General features: G+C 51.3%; 2 protein-coding genes across 5 annotated transcripts in view; one reads left to right on the top strand and one right to left on the bottom strand.

Moving 5' to 3' along the window:
* LOC127579057 (DENN domain-containing protein 3-like) overlaps nt 1-14,110 on the bottom strand; it is a 743,140-nt gene that overhangs the window by 184,440 nt on the left and 544,590 nt on the right. The gene's annotated exons all lie outside the window — the stretch shown is intronic.
* LOC127579083 (potassium voltage-gated channel subfamily KQT member 2) overlaps nt 1-14,110 on the top strand; it is an 86,435-nt gene that overhangs the window by 59,462 nt on the left and 12,863 nt on the right. For 2 of the 4 annotated variants that reach the window (XM_052031717.1, XM_052031720.1), the window contains exons 7-12: nt 772-867; nt 1,523-1,617; nt 3,284-3,352; nt 6,459-6,485; nt 8,648-8,704; nt 13,653-13,867. In XM_052031717.1, the coding sequence (XP_051887677.1) occupies nt 772-867; nt 1,523-1,617; nt 3,284-3,352; nt 6,459-6,485; nt 8,648-8,704; nt 13,653-13,867 (559 nt within the window). The remainder of the gene's footprint in view (nt 1-771; nt 868-1,522; nt 1,618-3,283; nt 3,353-6,458; nt 6,486-8,647; nt 8,705-13,652; nt 13,868-14,110) is intronic. The other 2 variants (XM_052031718.1, XM_052031719.1) reach the window with 2 other exon arrangements.

Here is a 14,110-nt window from a genome sequence, read left to right as displayed (position 1 = left end):
AGGCCAAGATCAGATTGACAGTGATATTGTCGAATGGCGGGCCAGAGGGCTGACTCCTGCTTCCTGACACCCCCCACCTCCCCGGCACTCCTGGCCTCCTCTGAGTGGGAGCAGCCTCATCTAGCGTCTCTTGTTGCCTTCTAGCTGCCAGTGTTTATCACTAAACTGGGCTTTCTCCAAGTGCAGTCACGTAGGAACGGGGGAGGCTGTTCAGCCCCTCTGCCAATTCTATCGCTGGGCGAGATCGAGACTAGTCTCTGTCCTACCTCTGCCCAATGCCCTTGGTCTTTCTTCCTTCAAGTTTATGACACAAGATGTAAATGCCATGTAAAGGAGCTTTTTGCAGCAGCAGCACAGTACGTTACAAGGAACATAATGACACCAGTGCAAGATTGAGCGAGAGAAGAGAAAATGTATTCCCAGGTAGTGTTGGGGATTTTCAGGTGGGTTCAAGAACCTGATGGCAGTGGGGAAGAAGCAGTTGTTGAACCGTGAGGTGTGGGTCTTCAGGCTCCTGTACCTCCTGCCTGATGGCAGCATCGAGAAGAGGGCACGGCCCGGATGGTGGGGTCCCTGATGGTGGATGTCGCCTTCCTGATGTCTTCGATGGTGGGGAGACCCGTAACTGTGATGGAACCAGCCGAGTCCACCACTCTCTGTAGCCTCTTGAGGAAAAAAATACAGTGCGGGGTAGTGTTACGGTACCCATACCTGGCGGGGACCTTTCAAACCCTGGAGCCCTTCCTGACATTTCTGTTTTCTGCCATCCAGGGAATTCTCGGTTCTGGATTTGCCCTGAAGGTTCAGGAACAACATCGGCAGAAACACTTTGAGAAACGACGGAATCCTGCGGCAGGGCTCATCCAGGTAATGCTGGATGGTTTCCCTGGTTACTGGGGGAGGGTGAAAGGGTGCATGGGTGGATGAAGTCCAGAGCGAGGGTGAGATCCAGAATGTTAAACAGCCACAGGACCAAAGAACGATTTGTTGACACCACACCATGTCCTGAGCAAGGGCTGTTCCACAGGGAGGCCCTGGGACAGGGGAAGTGGATGTATCGGACTGATAATATGGTCAGCAGGATCACCTGGTCAGACCCTGAGACCGGCCTGAACTCAACCTAGTCTGACCTTGAGCAGTAACCTGGGATCACCTGGTCAGACTCTGAGCACTGACCTGAGATCGCTCAGTTTAGGCCCTGGAGTTGCAGAGATCAGTGGGCAGGGACTAATCCTCCTCACCCAGGTGTAAAGCTTGCCATTCCTGAATGAGGATGACTGGATGGGAGATGCCGTGAACCATTTCCTCAGGCTGGAGAGTCAGGAACCAGAGGCTGGAATCAGGGGGAAGCTCTTCCCCCCAGGGTGCTGGGCCTTGAGGCTGAGTGAGATAGATTTTTGGGCATAGAGGGAGACAGGGATCAGGAAGAGGCAGTGTGTGGGAGCAGGTTAAAGGGGCTGTGTAGCTGGCTCCTGCCCCCATCTCTTGTATCCATGCTCTGTGCTTTGTGTCCTCGCAACAGGCAGCTTGGCGCTATTACTCTACTAGCCTGTGTCGGACCGATCTTCACGCCACCTGGCAGTGCTTTGAGCAGACACTGACCGTCCCAATGTACAGGTATGTGTGGTATCTACACCTCCTTTTCTCACCCATCACATAACTATCAGATTTGGCTTTCTAAATTTCATTTAATTAATTTGTTTAATTTCCATTTTCTTTTATTTCCTTCCATTTTAGTTCAGTTCCACACCAGTTTCTTTTTGCTCCATCGTCTCACTGTAGTGTCAATGCCGTTGTCATTCAGGTGTTCCCATTGAAAGGTGGAGCCCATGTGTGAATTGGGGACTTGGACAAGTAGGTACATTGTGTATCTGTATCGCTCTGCGCTGTGTGTCTGCTTCTTGTTGGGGGAACCTCACTTGACGACAAACCTTTCCTACTCCCGCAAAACATGCTGACTTAAACCTCTGACCTTTGGTTAAAGCAGATGAGCTCCAGATGTGATCTCACCCGTCTGTAATCTTAGTTTGTGTCCTACAGAGGGTTAAGAGGACACCTGATCCCTGGCAGGCTTAGGGACCTAGCTTACTGTGAGACACCACAGTTTAATGGTGTCATTACTGACTTGATGTCATTCTAACTAAAGAGCAGGCGCTGGGCCCTTGGGATACCAGGGCCAACTGCAGGAGCTGGCAGGAAGAACTGGCAGTGGTAAGTATATGATTGCCACATTCCCAAGGTTTCCTTATGGGCCAAAGTGGCACCAACTCTGTTGGGTTGTAACCCCAGAGATTGATATGACCTCCAGCACCCACTTGGGCCCAGTCAATCAACTTATCTCCAGCTTCAATCGCTTTAAGAATAAAAGTGTTCAAATAATCTAAATTCCTTTTGCTTTTGCTCCTGTGATTTATCAGGACAGCGTCCTGCACAGTAATCCTCGTTTCCATGGCAGTCCTGGGGTGTTGGTACCCAGTGAACATCGGTCAGTCTGCCTGGAGTGAGTGGCCCAATGAAAGTGCAAGGTCAGGTCAGCTGATTCCTGATCGAAAGGACATTGGTAAACCTGTGAGCCGCTCTGACAGTTCGGCAGTTTGTTGTTTTAGTTCTAGATTTCTCTTTAAACCGATGGTCAATTCTCAATCTGGTTGTGATGCTGTTCTGCCTCATTTCCAGCAATGATAGCCATTGTGGTGTGAAGACATCATGGCTGGTAGTGCAGGAGGGAAGCAATCGTAAGTCCAACTGTGCCCTCTGAACATGGGTGGTGGTGGTTGAATTCGATATGTTCTCCCCGGGAAGTTCTCACTCCTCCAGTGTACTCCCTCCCTCCTTCATCTAGACTCTGCTGCCCAGTCCTTAACCCACACAAAGCCCACTGCCCAACCCACCACCCCCGACCTCCACTGGCTCCTAGTTAGGAAACACGATGATTTTAATGTTTGGAGCCTTGCACCCTCTCCCCACCACCAGTCTCCGTTACCTCCTCCAGCCCTGACGTTTGGTGATCTTTATTTGCTTCACCGATGGTGATGGCATCAAAAGTAATGGCTACTGAGGGCATGAGCTCTGGAAGTCCCTCCCTGAACCTCTCCCACTCTCCACCTCCTCTCCTCCTCGAAAATGCTCCTCAGGACCCACCTCTCTGACTGACCCTTTGGTCACCCTCTCTACACACCTTCTGATCTGGCTTGCTGCGAGATGTAGTTTGCTAGTGCCCCTGTGGCGTTTTGCCACGTGAGATGTGTTGTAGGAGTACAAGTTGTTTTTGTTGTTGTCACAGGTTGATTCCTCCTCTCAACCAGCTGGACCTGCTGCGTAACCTCAAGAGCAAGTCAGGGCTGACGTTCAGGTACGGCGACTGTTCGACAATCTGCCGATACTCTTCATTATGTCTTAGGACCAGTGCAAAAACTGTCAAATTATGAACGCTGTTTCCATAAACTCAGTTTTGCTCCTTGAGTGCAGTAAGTGCTAATTATAATGTAAAGAATACCAAGAAACGTCGTTGACTGACTTGGGAGATGAGCTGAAGGGTTCTTCCAGATTTCCTGCTCACTTACCTGCCCATCAGCTATCACCTCAAACAGGTTATCTACCCAGTTATCTCAGTGCTGTTTCTGGGAGTGTGCTGAAGTCAAATTGGGCGCAGTGACTCCTACATTACTTGTGAAGTTTAATTATTGTATTGACATGCTTATCCAGCCCGTCAGGAGGTCCCGGGATGGTGGAAATATGCTACACAAAGGCATCTCTCTGCACCTGACTCATTCTCTGGCCACCCATGGCCTGGTCCTTCTGATGTTCTCTGTGACCATGGGTGACTCCAGGGCTCAGAGTATCTCCACCATGGAACTCCCTCTCCACCTGTCCCTCACCTGGACATCCCCCCACTCTCCACCTGCCCTTCACCTGGACATACCCCTCCACCTGTCCCTCACCTGGACATCCTCCTCCACCTGCCCCTCACCTGGAGATCCCCCTCCGCCTGTCCCTCACCTGGACATCCCCCGGCTCTGGCTCTCCTGGGTACTGCTGGAGAGCTGGTGGTAACCTTGTAATTTTCAAGCTGTGGAAGGTTTTATACAGGAGAGCTGAGGCGGGGAGCTCGGCTACTGAGTCCTGGATATAAATGATCCAAAGTACAGGACAATGAGGTTGTGGGGAGAGAAGAGGGTCTGAATCCTTGGAAACAGCTCTTGCTATCTGCGAGCAATGTTTGGGGACCAACTGTGTGAGTAACAAGGCAGAGGCAGGAAGGCCCTGATATCACAGCATGGTGGACAGGTTGAGGGCTGAATGGTCTCTTCCTCATCCCATGTTCCCAAGAGTGACACAATAGAAAAGGCAAGGAAAGCTGTGTGTGTGTGTGTGTGTGTGTGTGTGTGTGTGAGAGAGAGAGAGAGAGAGAGAGAGAGAGAGGGACAGGCAGACAGAGAGGGTGGAAGTGACAATTGGTGATGGGTCACAGCACCAGATCTATTGTCAAAGTCACTCTCTGTCTGTGTGGGAGAAAGGCCTGATCTTGCAGATCGCATGATTGAAACACGGTTTGAAGGCGAGGGAGAAGTCATGGGTAGTCGTGACTACCTGAGTTTTAGGTCAGTGTCGACTGGAGGCTGTAAGTCACCCAGTTTGTTCTATTTTGGAAAAATATCCAATAGTCTGTATATCTGTAATGCATGAAGTAGTTTGTATCAGTGTGTAGTTACAGTCAGTGCACAAGAAGACAAAGAAATAGGAGCAGGGGAAGGCCACTCGGCCCCTCTAGCCTGCCCCACCATTCAATCTGTTCCTGCTTGATCTATGCCGGCCTCAACTCCTCTTCTGTGCCATTCCCCATAGCAACTTAATTCCTTAAATATTTACCTATCTCCACCTTCCATACATCTAATGATTCGGCTCTGCCTCCCTCAGGGGGCAGAGAATTCAAGATTTACCATCCCCCCAAGACAAGACATTTCTACCCACTTCAGTTTTAAATGACCGGCCCCTTATCCATAACTGTGTTCCCTTGTTTGTGACTCTCCCACTAGTGAAGACATCCAACCTGTTGCCCCCTTAGGATCTTATATGTTTAAGCAAGGTCACCCCTCGGTCTTCTAAGCTCCAATGCTTGTAGATGTAGATGCTTGAACTCTTATTAAAGCACAGGAGGTGGCCATTTGGCCCATCAAGTCAATGCCAGCTCCCAGCAGAAACAATCCCATCAGTCCCATTCCCTCACTCATTTCCCTGTAACCTGTTCTCTCTCACAAGCCCATCAAGTTCCACCTGATTTTTCTGCCACCGACCTTCACCGGGGGTAATTTGGAGTAGGCAGTTAATCTCCCAGCACGTCTATGGGATGTGGGAGGAAACTGGAGCACCTGGATGCAGCCACAGGGAGAACGTGCAAACTCCATGCACACAGCACCAGATATTGGGATTGAACTTGGGTTGCTGGAGCTGTGAGGGAACAGCTTTAACTGAAATAAATACTCAGTGGGTCAGGTGGCATTCCTGGGGAGGGAGAGATGATGTCAGCTCAATAATCTAATGAAAGGCCGCTTTTCGATATAAACTTTTCCCAGTATAAATGCCCACAATTCCAGTGGAATCCAGCTCTGTAAACTCATCATTTATCTTTGTAAGGAGTCACCACTGGGTTCAGACAAATACTACCATGAAAAAAATCCTTTTTTATTTGTCCTTTGGTTGCATCAGTAACGGAAGATTCTAATCCCCTGAAAAAAAATGTAGTAACTGTAAGAAGCTTTTGCCAATTACATGGCTGTGTTTATTCACTGAGTGATGAATTATGTCCTTTAATCTTTTTACAATTATTGCTGATGACCCCTGGCATGTTTAAAACTTGCTTTTTTTCTCTTGACTTTGACGTCCAGCAAAGAGGGTGAAGCATGTGAAGAGCATCTCAGTTCGCAAAGATGCACGTCTGAGGAATTCTCTTCACCTGCCAGCCCTTCCTGTCCCATGTTCATTGTTGGCAGTGCAGAATGGGTGTGAGAGTATCGTCACCAGTTTACGCATCTGACACCACTCAGCTCTCTGAGGCCAATCGATGTGAGGGATAAGGTGATGAGGGTGAGGAGGTGGCATGCCCACCCTGGCTGATGTTTGACGCTCAACCAGTTGCCCCCTACAAGGGTGCAGTGAGCCCTCAGCTGTATTGGAACAAAGAGAGAATCAAAGTGGATGGGCCTCCTGGCATTGACCACCCACTGTGACTGCACGGTCCAAGAAGACGGCTCACCACCACCGTCTCCAGGGGCAGTTAGGAAGAGGCAATAAATGCTGGCCTTGCCCTGATCCTGAGCCATGAACCAGTCTGGAAGCTGAGTGTTGGGAGATGAAGATGTCTGGTGACGAGCTCTCCGAGCCCAGTGTGTGTTGTGGTGAAGTCTGGCTGGTGGCCTGTTTCCTCGTTAATGTTCTGTGTCTTCTGTTCCCTGCTGCAGGAAGGAGACCCTCGAGAGTACCCCCAGGTTTGCTCGATTTTAAAGCTCTGACTTTTAAAAATATTTCGGGCCTTTGTCCCTGCAGCAGTGAGCACTCCGAGGGCTGCAGTGAGGGGCTGGCTCACCCTTGTCCTGTGGCCGAGCTTTGTTCACTGCAGGAGTGTCCCTTGTCCGGTCCTGACCTCGGGCTCACGGGGTGTGTGTGTTGTGTTGTGCAGTTGATGGTGGTCAGTGTTCCTGCTGACCCCCACCCCACTCCCCCACCTGCTCCCCCACCTCACACACCCGCCCCGCCCCACTCCCCCACCCACACCCCGCCCCGCCCCACACACCTCCACTCCCACCCATCGTTCCCCCCACTCATCTACTGCTCATCCCATCCGTTTCCCCCACACCGTACCTCTCTCACTCTACTCTCCCCACCCAGCTCCTGCTCTACCTCACCCACCACCCTCCACACCCCTCGCAGCACCCTGCCCCATTCCAGCCAGTTCACCCTCCCCCTTCACTCCCTCCCTCCTCCCATCCCCTCCTCCCCCTTTACCCAGGCCTGGCTGTGTCACTGAACCAGAGGGGCAGCCCCTCTGGCAGTCCCGGCTGTAGCAGCCCCTCCTTTGCCCTCAGTCTGTGAGGGAGGAGTGGGATGTGGAAAACATTCTCTCTCCCTCTCTGTCCTTCCTCCCCTCTCCCTCCCTGCTCCCTACTCTCCCCCCGACTCCCCCCCACCCTCCCCAACCCCTACTCTTTTCCCTCCCCCACCTTTTTGCGAGCAGCGCCCGGTCCCGGTCCTACCCATTTGCCCTTCCACAATCCTGCAGCTGTGGGGGTGTGGCCAGGCAGGGGATTGTGTCCCGAGCAGGGTGGGCTGTGGCTGAGGGGGGAATGAGGTCCGGAAGCAGCTCGATCTCTGTTGTCTGCACTAAACCTGCAGTGAAGTCGGCCTGCGTTAAACCCTGCTCCCGCAATTCTGTTCCACACAAGCGAAATTTGCTACGTCCCTGGGTGTAACCGAGGGCGAGGTTCACAGTAGGGAACTGAACGCACAGTGGTCCTGTAACAGAGGCTTCCTCACTCACCCCCAACAATCATAGTAAATGGGGCTGTTGTGGATATCCACCTGGTTCACTGTTGCTCTGGGGAGGGCAGACCACCATCCATGCCCAGTGGGGTCTGTATGTGACTCCAGTTCCACAGCGATGGGGTTAACACTTAGTGTTCTCCAAATGGTTCAGTGAACCACTCCCTCGAGGCAACATATGGAGATAGGCAATAGATCCATGAGCTTTCTTGGCACCATGGACCTGGACAGTGGGTGAGGTGGAGCACGTTCTGTTCCTCAGGTCAGATGGTCAGGCCACACCCTGATGTAGGACAGGACCCAGAAACCTCCAGTCCATTCGAGGAGTGGATGCAGGTGGGAGCCAGCCGTGCTGGAGTCCACCTGGACACTGGCCCCCTCGCCAAGAACCCAGGCTCCCCGCTCCGCCAGACTCCCATCTGAAGTGGTGTCACAGCCGTGGACTATCAGATGACAGGAGCTGGAGCTCACCATGACCACCCCAGAGAGGCTCCCTGGACAAACGCCAGGGTGTAGCAGTGAGGGTGGTATCACCCTGGGGAGGCGGGGGCGGTGTCCTGGGGCAGAGTGGTCCAGAGGCGCCCAGGGCTTGGTGGATTGGACAAGGGCTCTGGGTCAGAGAGGGGAGGATTGGAGTCAGCGATTCGGGGCAAGGCCTAAGGAGAGGGCCAGTGCCACAGGCCTGCGGGGAGGGCCAGTACCACAGGCCCCTGCCTGCGGGGAGGGCCAGTACCACAGGCCCCTGCTTGCGGGGAGGACCAGTGCCACAGGCCCCTGCCTGGGGAGAGGACCAGTACCACAGTCCCCTGCCTGGGGCTCTGTGGCTCATCCACTGACCAAGGACTGGGTGTAAGATCCAACAACCCAACATTAGAAGGTGACCAGGTCTGGTTTGTGTGAGGACTTCCCTCCTGTGTCCCTGCATGTTTCCAACCCCCTGGGTTGACCCCAGACTCAGATCAAATGGGCGAGGGTGTGGGTCCTTGGTTGCATTCCAGTGGGGCGTTTCCTTCCAGCTCAACTGCTTTGTTTGGAGAATGCTGAGCTACTGATTCTGTGACGGAATCACGGGAATTATACTCATCAATTCCCATTTTCCCCTTGTTTTCAGTAAACACAAACCCCGGCGTGATTCCATGTGTGGAATGTGCTGCTCAGGAGACCCTAGGTATCCATGTGGAACTCTCCCTCTGCTCGCTGCTCGGCACCTCTCAGCTACTTCACACTCCCTCCCTCCCTCCCTCCCTCCCTGCGTGTTACCTTCCTCCTGCCACCCCTCCCCCCTTTTCTCTTTTTCCCTCTGCTTGGTTTGGCAATTCCTGTGCATTCAACAACAAATTTAGAGAACTATTTATCCTGCCTGACCCCTCTCACTCTCTCTTCCATCTAATGTTAATTGGAAAACACTTGCCCATTCCTAAAGAATATTATCTACTTTTAATGAAAAATGGGTGTTTTGGAAACGTATGAAGAAGTTCTCATCAGATTACAGATCAGACCCGACCCACCTGAAAGGGCCCCATCAGTTTCCAGAATTTTGTAAACACTCTAATTATTTTCTTTACTCTGCTCAGCTGGTGCAGGTGGAGACTTCCAGCTGGCTGGGTGGAGCAGGTCAGAGCTGTGGGCGAGAGCCACCCTTTCCCAGCTGTAAATGTGGACTGTGGTGTATTTCATCACGGAGTTTTTGAGTGTTTACACAGTTCCTGGTAACGCTGGCCTGATGTGTCATTTCCACAAGTTGTAGCGTCCTGTTGTGTAAGGGTATCAAATTACGACAGCCATTGAAAGTATGTAAAATTATGAGAGTCACCGAGTCTGTCTCCCAGGATGGAAATGTCAAATACTGGAGGATGTAGCTTTAAATTGAGAGGGAGAAAGTTTAAAGAAGATGTGTGGGGCAAGTTTTTTTACACAGAGAGTGGTGGGTGCCTGGAATGTGCTGCCAGGGGTGGTGGTGGAAGCAGATATGATGGCAACATTTAAGAGGCATTTAATTGGGTTGGGGATAGGTACGTGAACAGGCAGGGAACAGCAGGATATAGACCATGTGTAGGCAGATGTGCAGTTTACATTGGCATCATGGTTGGCACAGACATGGTGGGCCGAAGGGCCTGTTCCTGTGCTATACTGTTCTATGTGTGGAAACAGAGCAGTTGTCCTCTCACGTGACGATTTACCTGTCACACCAAAGTGGAATTACACCCAGGCATGACCCCGAGGTTCACAGATCGCATTGGAAGCAATTCCTTCATCCATCTCTCGATCCACCTCTTTCCTTTGTCCCCAAGCCTGTTAAATCCTGGAAACACTCAGCAGGCCAGGCAGCATCTGTGGAGGGAGAATCTTTCAGTTGAAGACCCTTTGTCAGAACTGGGAACGTGACAAAATAAGTCAGTTTTAAATTGCAGGGAGAGCTGGGGAGGGGTGGATAGGGCAGGGAATCTCACCAGAGCGAGGTCTGGGTTGCCCTGGTGATCCACAGCAGCATCTGGTAAATAGATTAATGAGGGGAGAGAGAAACCAATGGGGGATGTAAAACCTGTGAAAGGCAGGTCAAATCTGGAACTGAAACCAGAAGGAGGATGTCCGTCAGGTCAGGCAGAGTCTGTGGAGGAGGAAAAATTATCGAGACACAGGAGACTGCAGATGCTGGAGCAAAAAACAAACTGCTGGAGGAGCTCAGCGGGTTGGGCAGCATCTGTGGGGGGTGGGGGGGCAGACAGATGGTCAATGTTTCAGGTCAAGACTCTGCATCAAAAGTTATCATTGCACTGTGTCAACAGCAAAGGTGAAGGGGACCTGACCTTCCTGGATCTCGCCGTCCTGCTGTCTGTCCATCTCCATTTCAGATCCCATAACCCTGAGGGTAAACCTCCTTCCGCTGCTCCCTGCCTCATACCTTGTCTTAGTTCCATACCCCTCAGTCCATGCATTCAACTTGGCTTAAATTGGTTTTGTAAGGCCTGCTCCCTCACCTATTGCTTCCCTCCCTGTACATTCACACACCATCCCAACTTGGAAATATATCGCTGGTTCTCCGTTGTTTCTGGGTCTAAACTCTGGAATTCCCTCCCCACCAGCACTGTGGGGGCACCTTCACCAAAAGGACTGCAGTGGGGTCAAGAAGGCGGCTCATCGCCACCTTCTCAAAGGCAGTTAAGGATGGGCAATAAATGCTGGACTTCCAAAGATGCTGCCAGTTCTGGAATTAATGATGGAACAGGCCTGGATAGGAACCGGTCAGTGTACAGGTCAGCAGTAGCGATGCACCCTCTCAGTAAAGTACACCATCGTGGAGTGAGATCCTTGTTGGGAACAAAACGTTGATGTTGAGGGGTGGGACATCAGGGAGCAAACGCAAACCTTGCCAAAATCCCTCTAATCCATGGTTTAAAACAGTAGATGAAGTAATTCAATTAAATGTTTGATACAATTGTAACCTCCAATTGATGCCACCTTCCCAATGGTACCTACCACCTGCCCAGCCCTTAGCCCAGCAGATCTCCCGGACATTCTATTGTCAAAGGAAACTTGGAGGAATTTTGGAACTGTTTTATGCCAATTGTGTGGCAGGGATGGATTCAGACCTTGTAGGTTGTCCTGTATATCCAAAGCACTGGATGTTGTAAATCGCCGTACACCCTCGAGGTCCATTCCCACTTAAAGAGAATTAGAAAAACGGCAGACGCTGGAAATCTGACGTAAAAACACACAATGCTGGAAACACTCAGCAGGTCAGGCAGCATCTGTGGAGGGGGACACAGAGACCGGTTCTGGGACACTTCCTCAGAACTGCTGAGTGAAGAGTCTTCAACTTGAAATGTTAACCCTATTTCTCAGATGCTTCCTGACCTGCTGAGTGTTTCCAGCATTTTCCATTTGAACATTCCCTAACCATTAAACCAGAGAGGGTGCAAAAAAGATTTATGAGGACTGGGGGGCTTGGGTTATAAGGAGAGGCTGGGACTGTTTTCCCTGGAGTGAAGGAGGCTGAGGGGTGACCTGAAAGAGGTTTATAAATCATGAGAGAGACATGGCTAAGGTGAACAGCCACAGCCTTTTCCCCAGGGTAGGGGAGTCCAAAACTAGAGGGTGTGGGTTTCAGGTGAGAGGGGACCTGAGGGACAACTTTTTCACACAGAGGGTGGTGGGTCTATGGAATAAACTGCAAGAAGAAGTGGTAGAGGCAGGTACAACTACGACACTTAAAGCACATTAGGACAGGTCCATGGATAGGAAGGGTTTAGAGCGATAGGAGCCAAACGCAGGCAGATTGGACTGGTAGGTGCTGGGCTGAGAGGCTGGGTTCCATGCCGTGTAACTCTATAACCCTGGATGAGATGGAGTAAAACCGAAAATGCTGAAAACACTCAACAGGTGAGGATCAGTCAGTGGTTCAGGACCTTTCACCTGTTGGGGTGCTTGCTGGGTGGGCTTGGAGGGGGCTTGGGGAAGGTTACAACCAGCCCTGATTGGAAGTAGCAAGAGTAACATTGGGTAGGAGAGAGAATGCAGAGGGAAAATAAATTATACCAAATTCTAAGTGATGGAATGGGCGTGCCTTGAGTGTGAATTGGTGTCACACACTCAGCATACTTCACACCCAGAGGGTGAGATTATTTATACTTTGCCATTCCACACCAATTTGTTGCCATAGTATCTTTCAGGAAGAAGCTCTGTCTGAAGACAAGGGCTCCTTTTGTTTCTGGCGTTGATGATTTGTTGCATGAATCTGTTTGAATGGTCTTGCCTTGTCTTTGTAAGAGTCTCCAAAGCTGTCTGCCTCCCCCCAGCTCCCCCATCACCCTTCCACTCCCCCATCCCCAGTGCTGTGATTGGCCTGTCTGCATGCTCCGGGGCTCTCTCTGCATGGGAAGCTAGCATGTTGCACTTCCATGGGGAGCTCCCCAGTGGCACAGATGATGCCTGTTGGAATGCGAGGCCTGTTTTTGCACTCCTAATGGTTACGTGATCCTAAAATACAACCTTTCATGCTAAATGTCAGAGTGGATCTTTATTCCCAGTGTGGAATGGTGCATCCCACAAAATTCTGCAGCCAATGAGTGTCAGATTATGTTGTGGACATCTCTCTTTTCATTCTGAAATCTCTGGGGCGTGCACTTTGATGGAACAATATCTCTCTGCTTGGTGTTATCATTCTGCTGACAGACATTTATGAGTGATCCTGTGTGTGTTGGAATTCCTGAGCCCATGAGATGAGGGCTGAGGAATGGAGTCAAGTGCAGCAAACTGGAGTGGATAGTCATGAGGGTGAAAGCACTTTTTGGAGTTTTCTTAGTAATAATCTGTAACATCTTAAACACAGGCAGAGTCCATGATCGGGGCGAGTGACCATGGGTGGTGGAAGGAGGTTCAGGTGTTGGGTTGAGTCTATAAGAGGGGAGGGTACCTGTGGGAGGAGATTTAATGTGTGGGGGGAGTGTCCACGGGCTCTGGGAGCAGATTCACTGGATGGGGAGTGTCCACGGGCTCTGGGAGCAGATTCACTGGATGGGGAGTGTCCACGGGCTCTGGGAGCAGATTCACTGGATGGGGAGTGTCCACGGGCTCTGGGAGCAGATTCACTGGGGAATGAGAACATTCTTGACCTCATTAAAACTTGAACTCCACTGATTGGGAGGGACTGTAGAACGCCTTCATCAAACTGGCTGCCAGCACAAACTTGTCTCCAACTTGCATTTGTTTCGTGATGGCAAGTAAGTCATGATAACAATCAATAGGTCTACAACAGAACCATTCTGAGTGGAGGGTAGTGTCAAACCAAGGTGTGTTATTGTCAAACACTTCTATCAATCTTCATGGTCGCAGCATTGCATCTCAGCTTCAGTAAGCCTCCTTTGGGACTGGAACTAATCTTCAGAGCTACGGGAAACTGTTCAACCTGCAGCAACTCCACTCCAGAACCAAGGTGGCTGTAACTTCAGTAGTTGAACTGTGGTGGTTCGGGGTGCATTGCCAGGAAGGTGATAGGTGCGCCACTGGGGCAGTGCTCTCTCTGTTGGTGTCAGGGTGTGTTGCCAGGACGATGCTGCCTGTTTGGGGGGTGGGCTACGTTGCTGGGACACAGTTGACGAATGACCTGTGTTTTACAGCAACAAGGTCAGCCTGAGGGAGAGGTTCTCCAGCCCCAAGGGTCCCAGTGCCAAAGGCAAAGGCTCCGAGCAGAGTGGTGTGCGGCGATCGCCCAGCGCGGACAACATCGAGGAGAGTCCCGACAAGGTGCAGAAGAGCTGGAGCTTCACCGACAGAACCCGCTTCAGGCACGCCTTCCGCCTGAAGGGAGCGGGGTCGCGGCAGAACTCCGAGGGTGCGTGCTCACCACCACCGTCTCATTGAGGCGCGGCCAGCAACTGGTCACCATTGGCTGCGCCTCAGCAACAGGGTTTTGCCTGGTGGAATGCTGAGGGAGGGGCGGTACTGAGGGAGCGTCATATTGACAGACTTGTGCTCTGGGACATGCAGCCTGAGAAGTTGATTTATCTGTAATTTTCAAAAGGGAATTGAGAAAACACACAAAGTATAACGTTGCAACGTTGTGGTGAGAGAGCTG

Source organism: Pristis pectinata, chromosome 16, assembly GCF_009764475.1.
Source record: "Pristis pectinata isolate sPriPec2 chromosome 16, sPriPec2.1.pri, whole genome shotgun sequence".
Classification (NCBI taxonomy): Eukaryota; Metazoa; Chordata; class Chondrichthyes; order Rhinopristiformes; family Pristidae; genus Pristis; species Pristis pectinata.
Note: the sequence above shows the minus strand (reverse complement) of the source record. Positions and strands in the feature narration are given on the sequence as shown.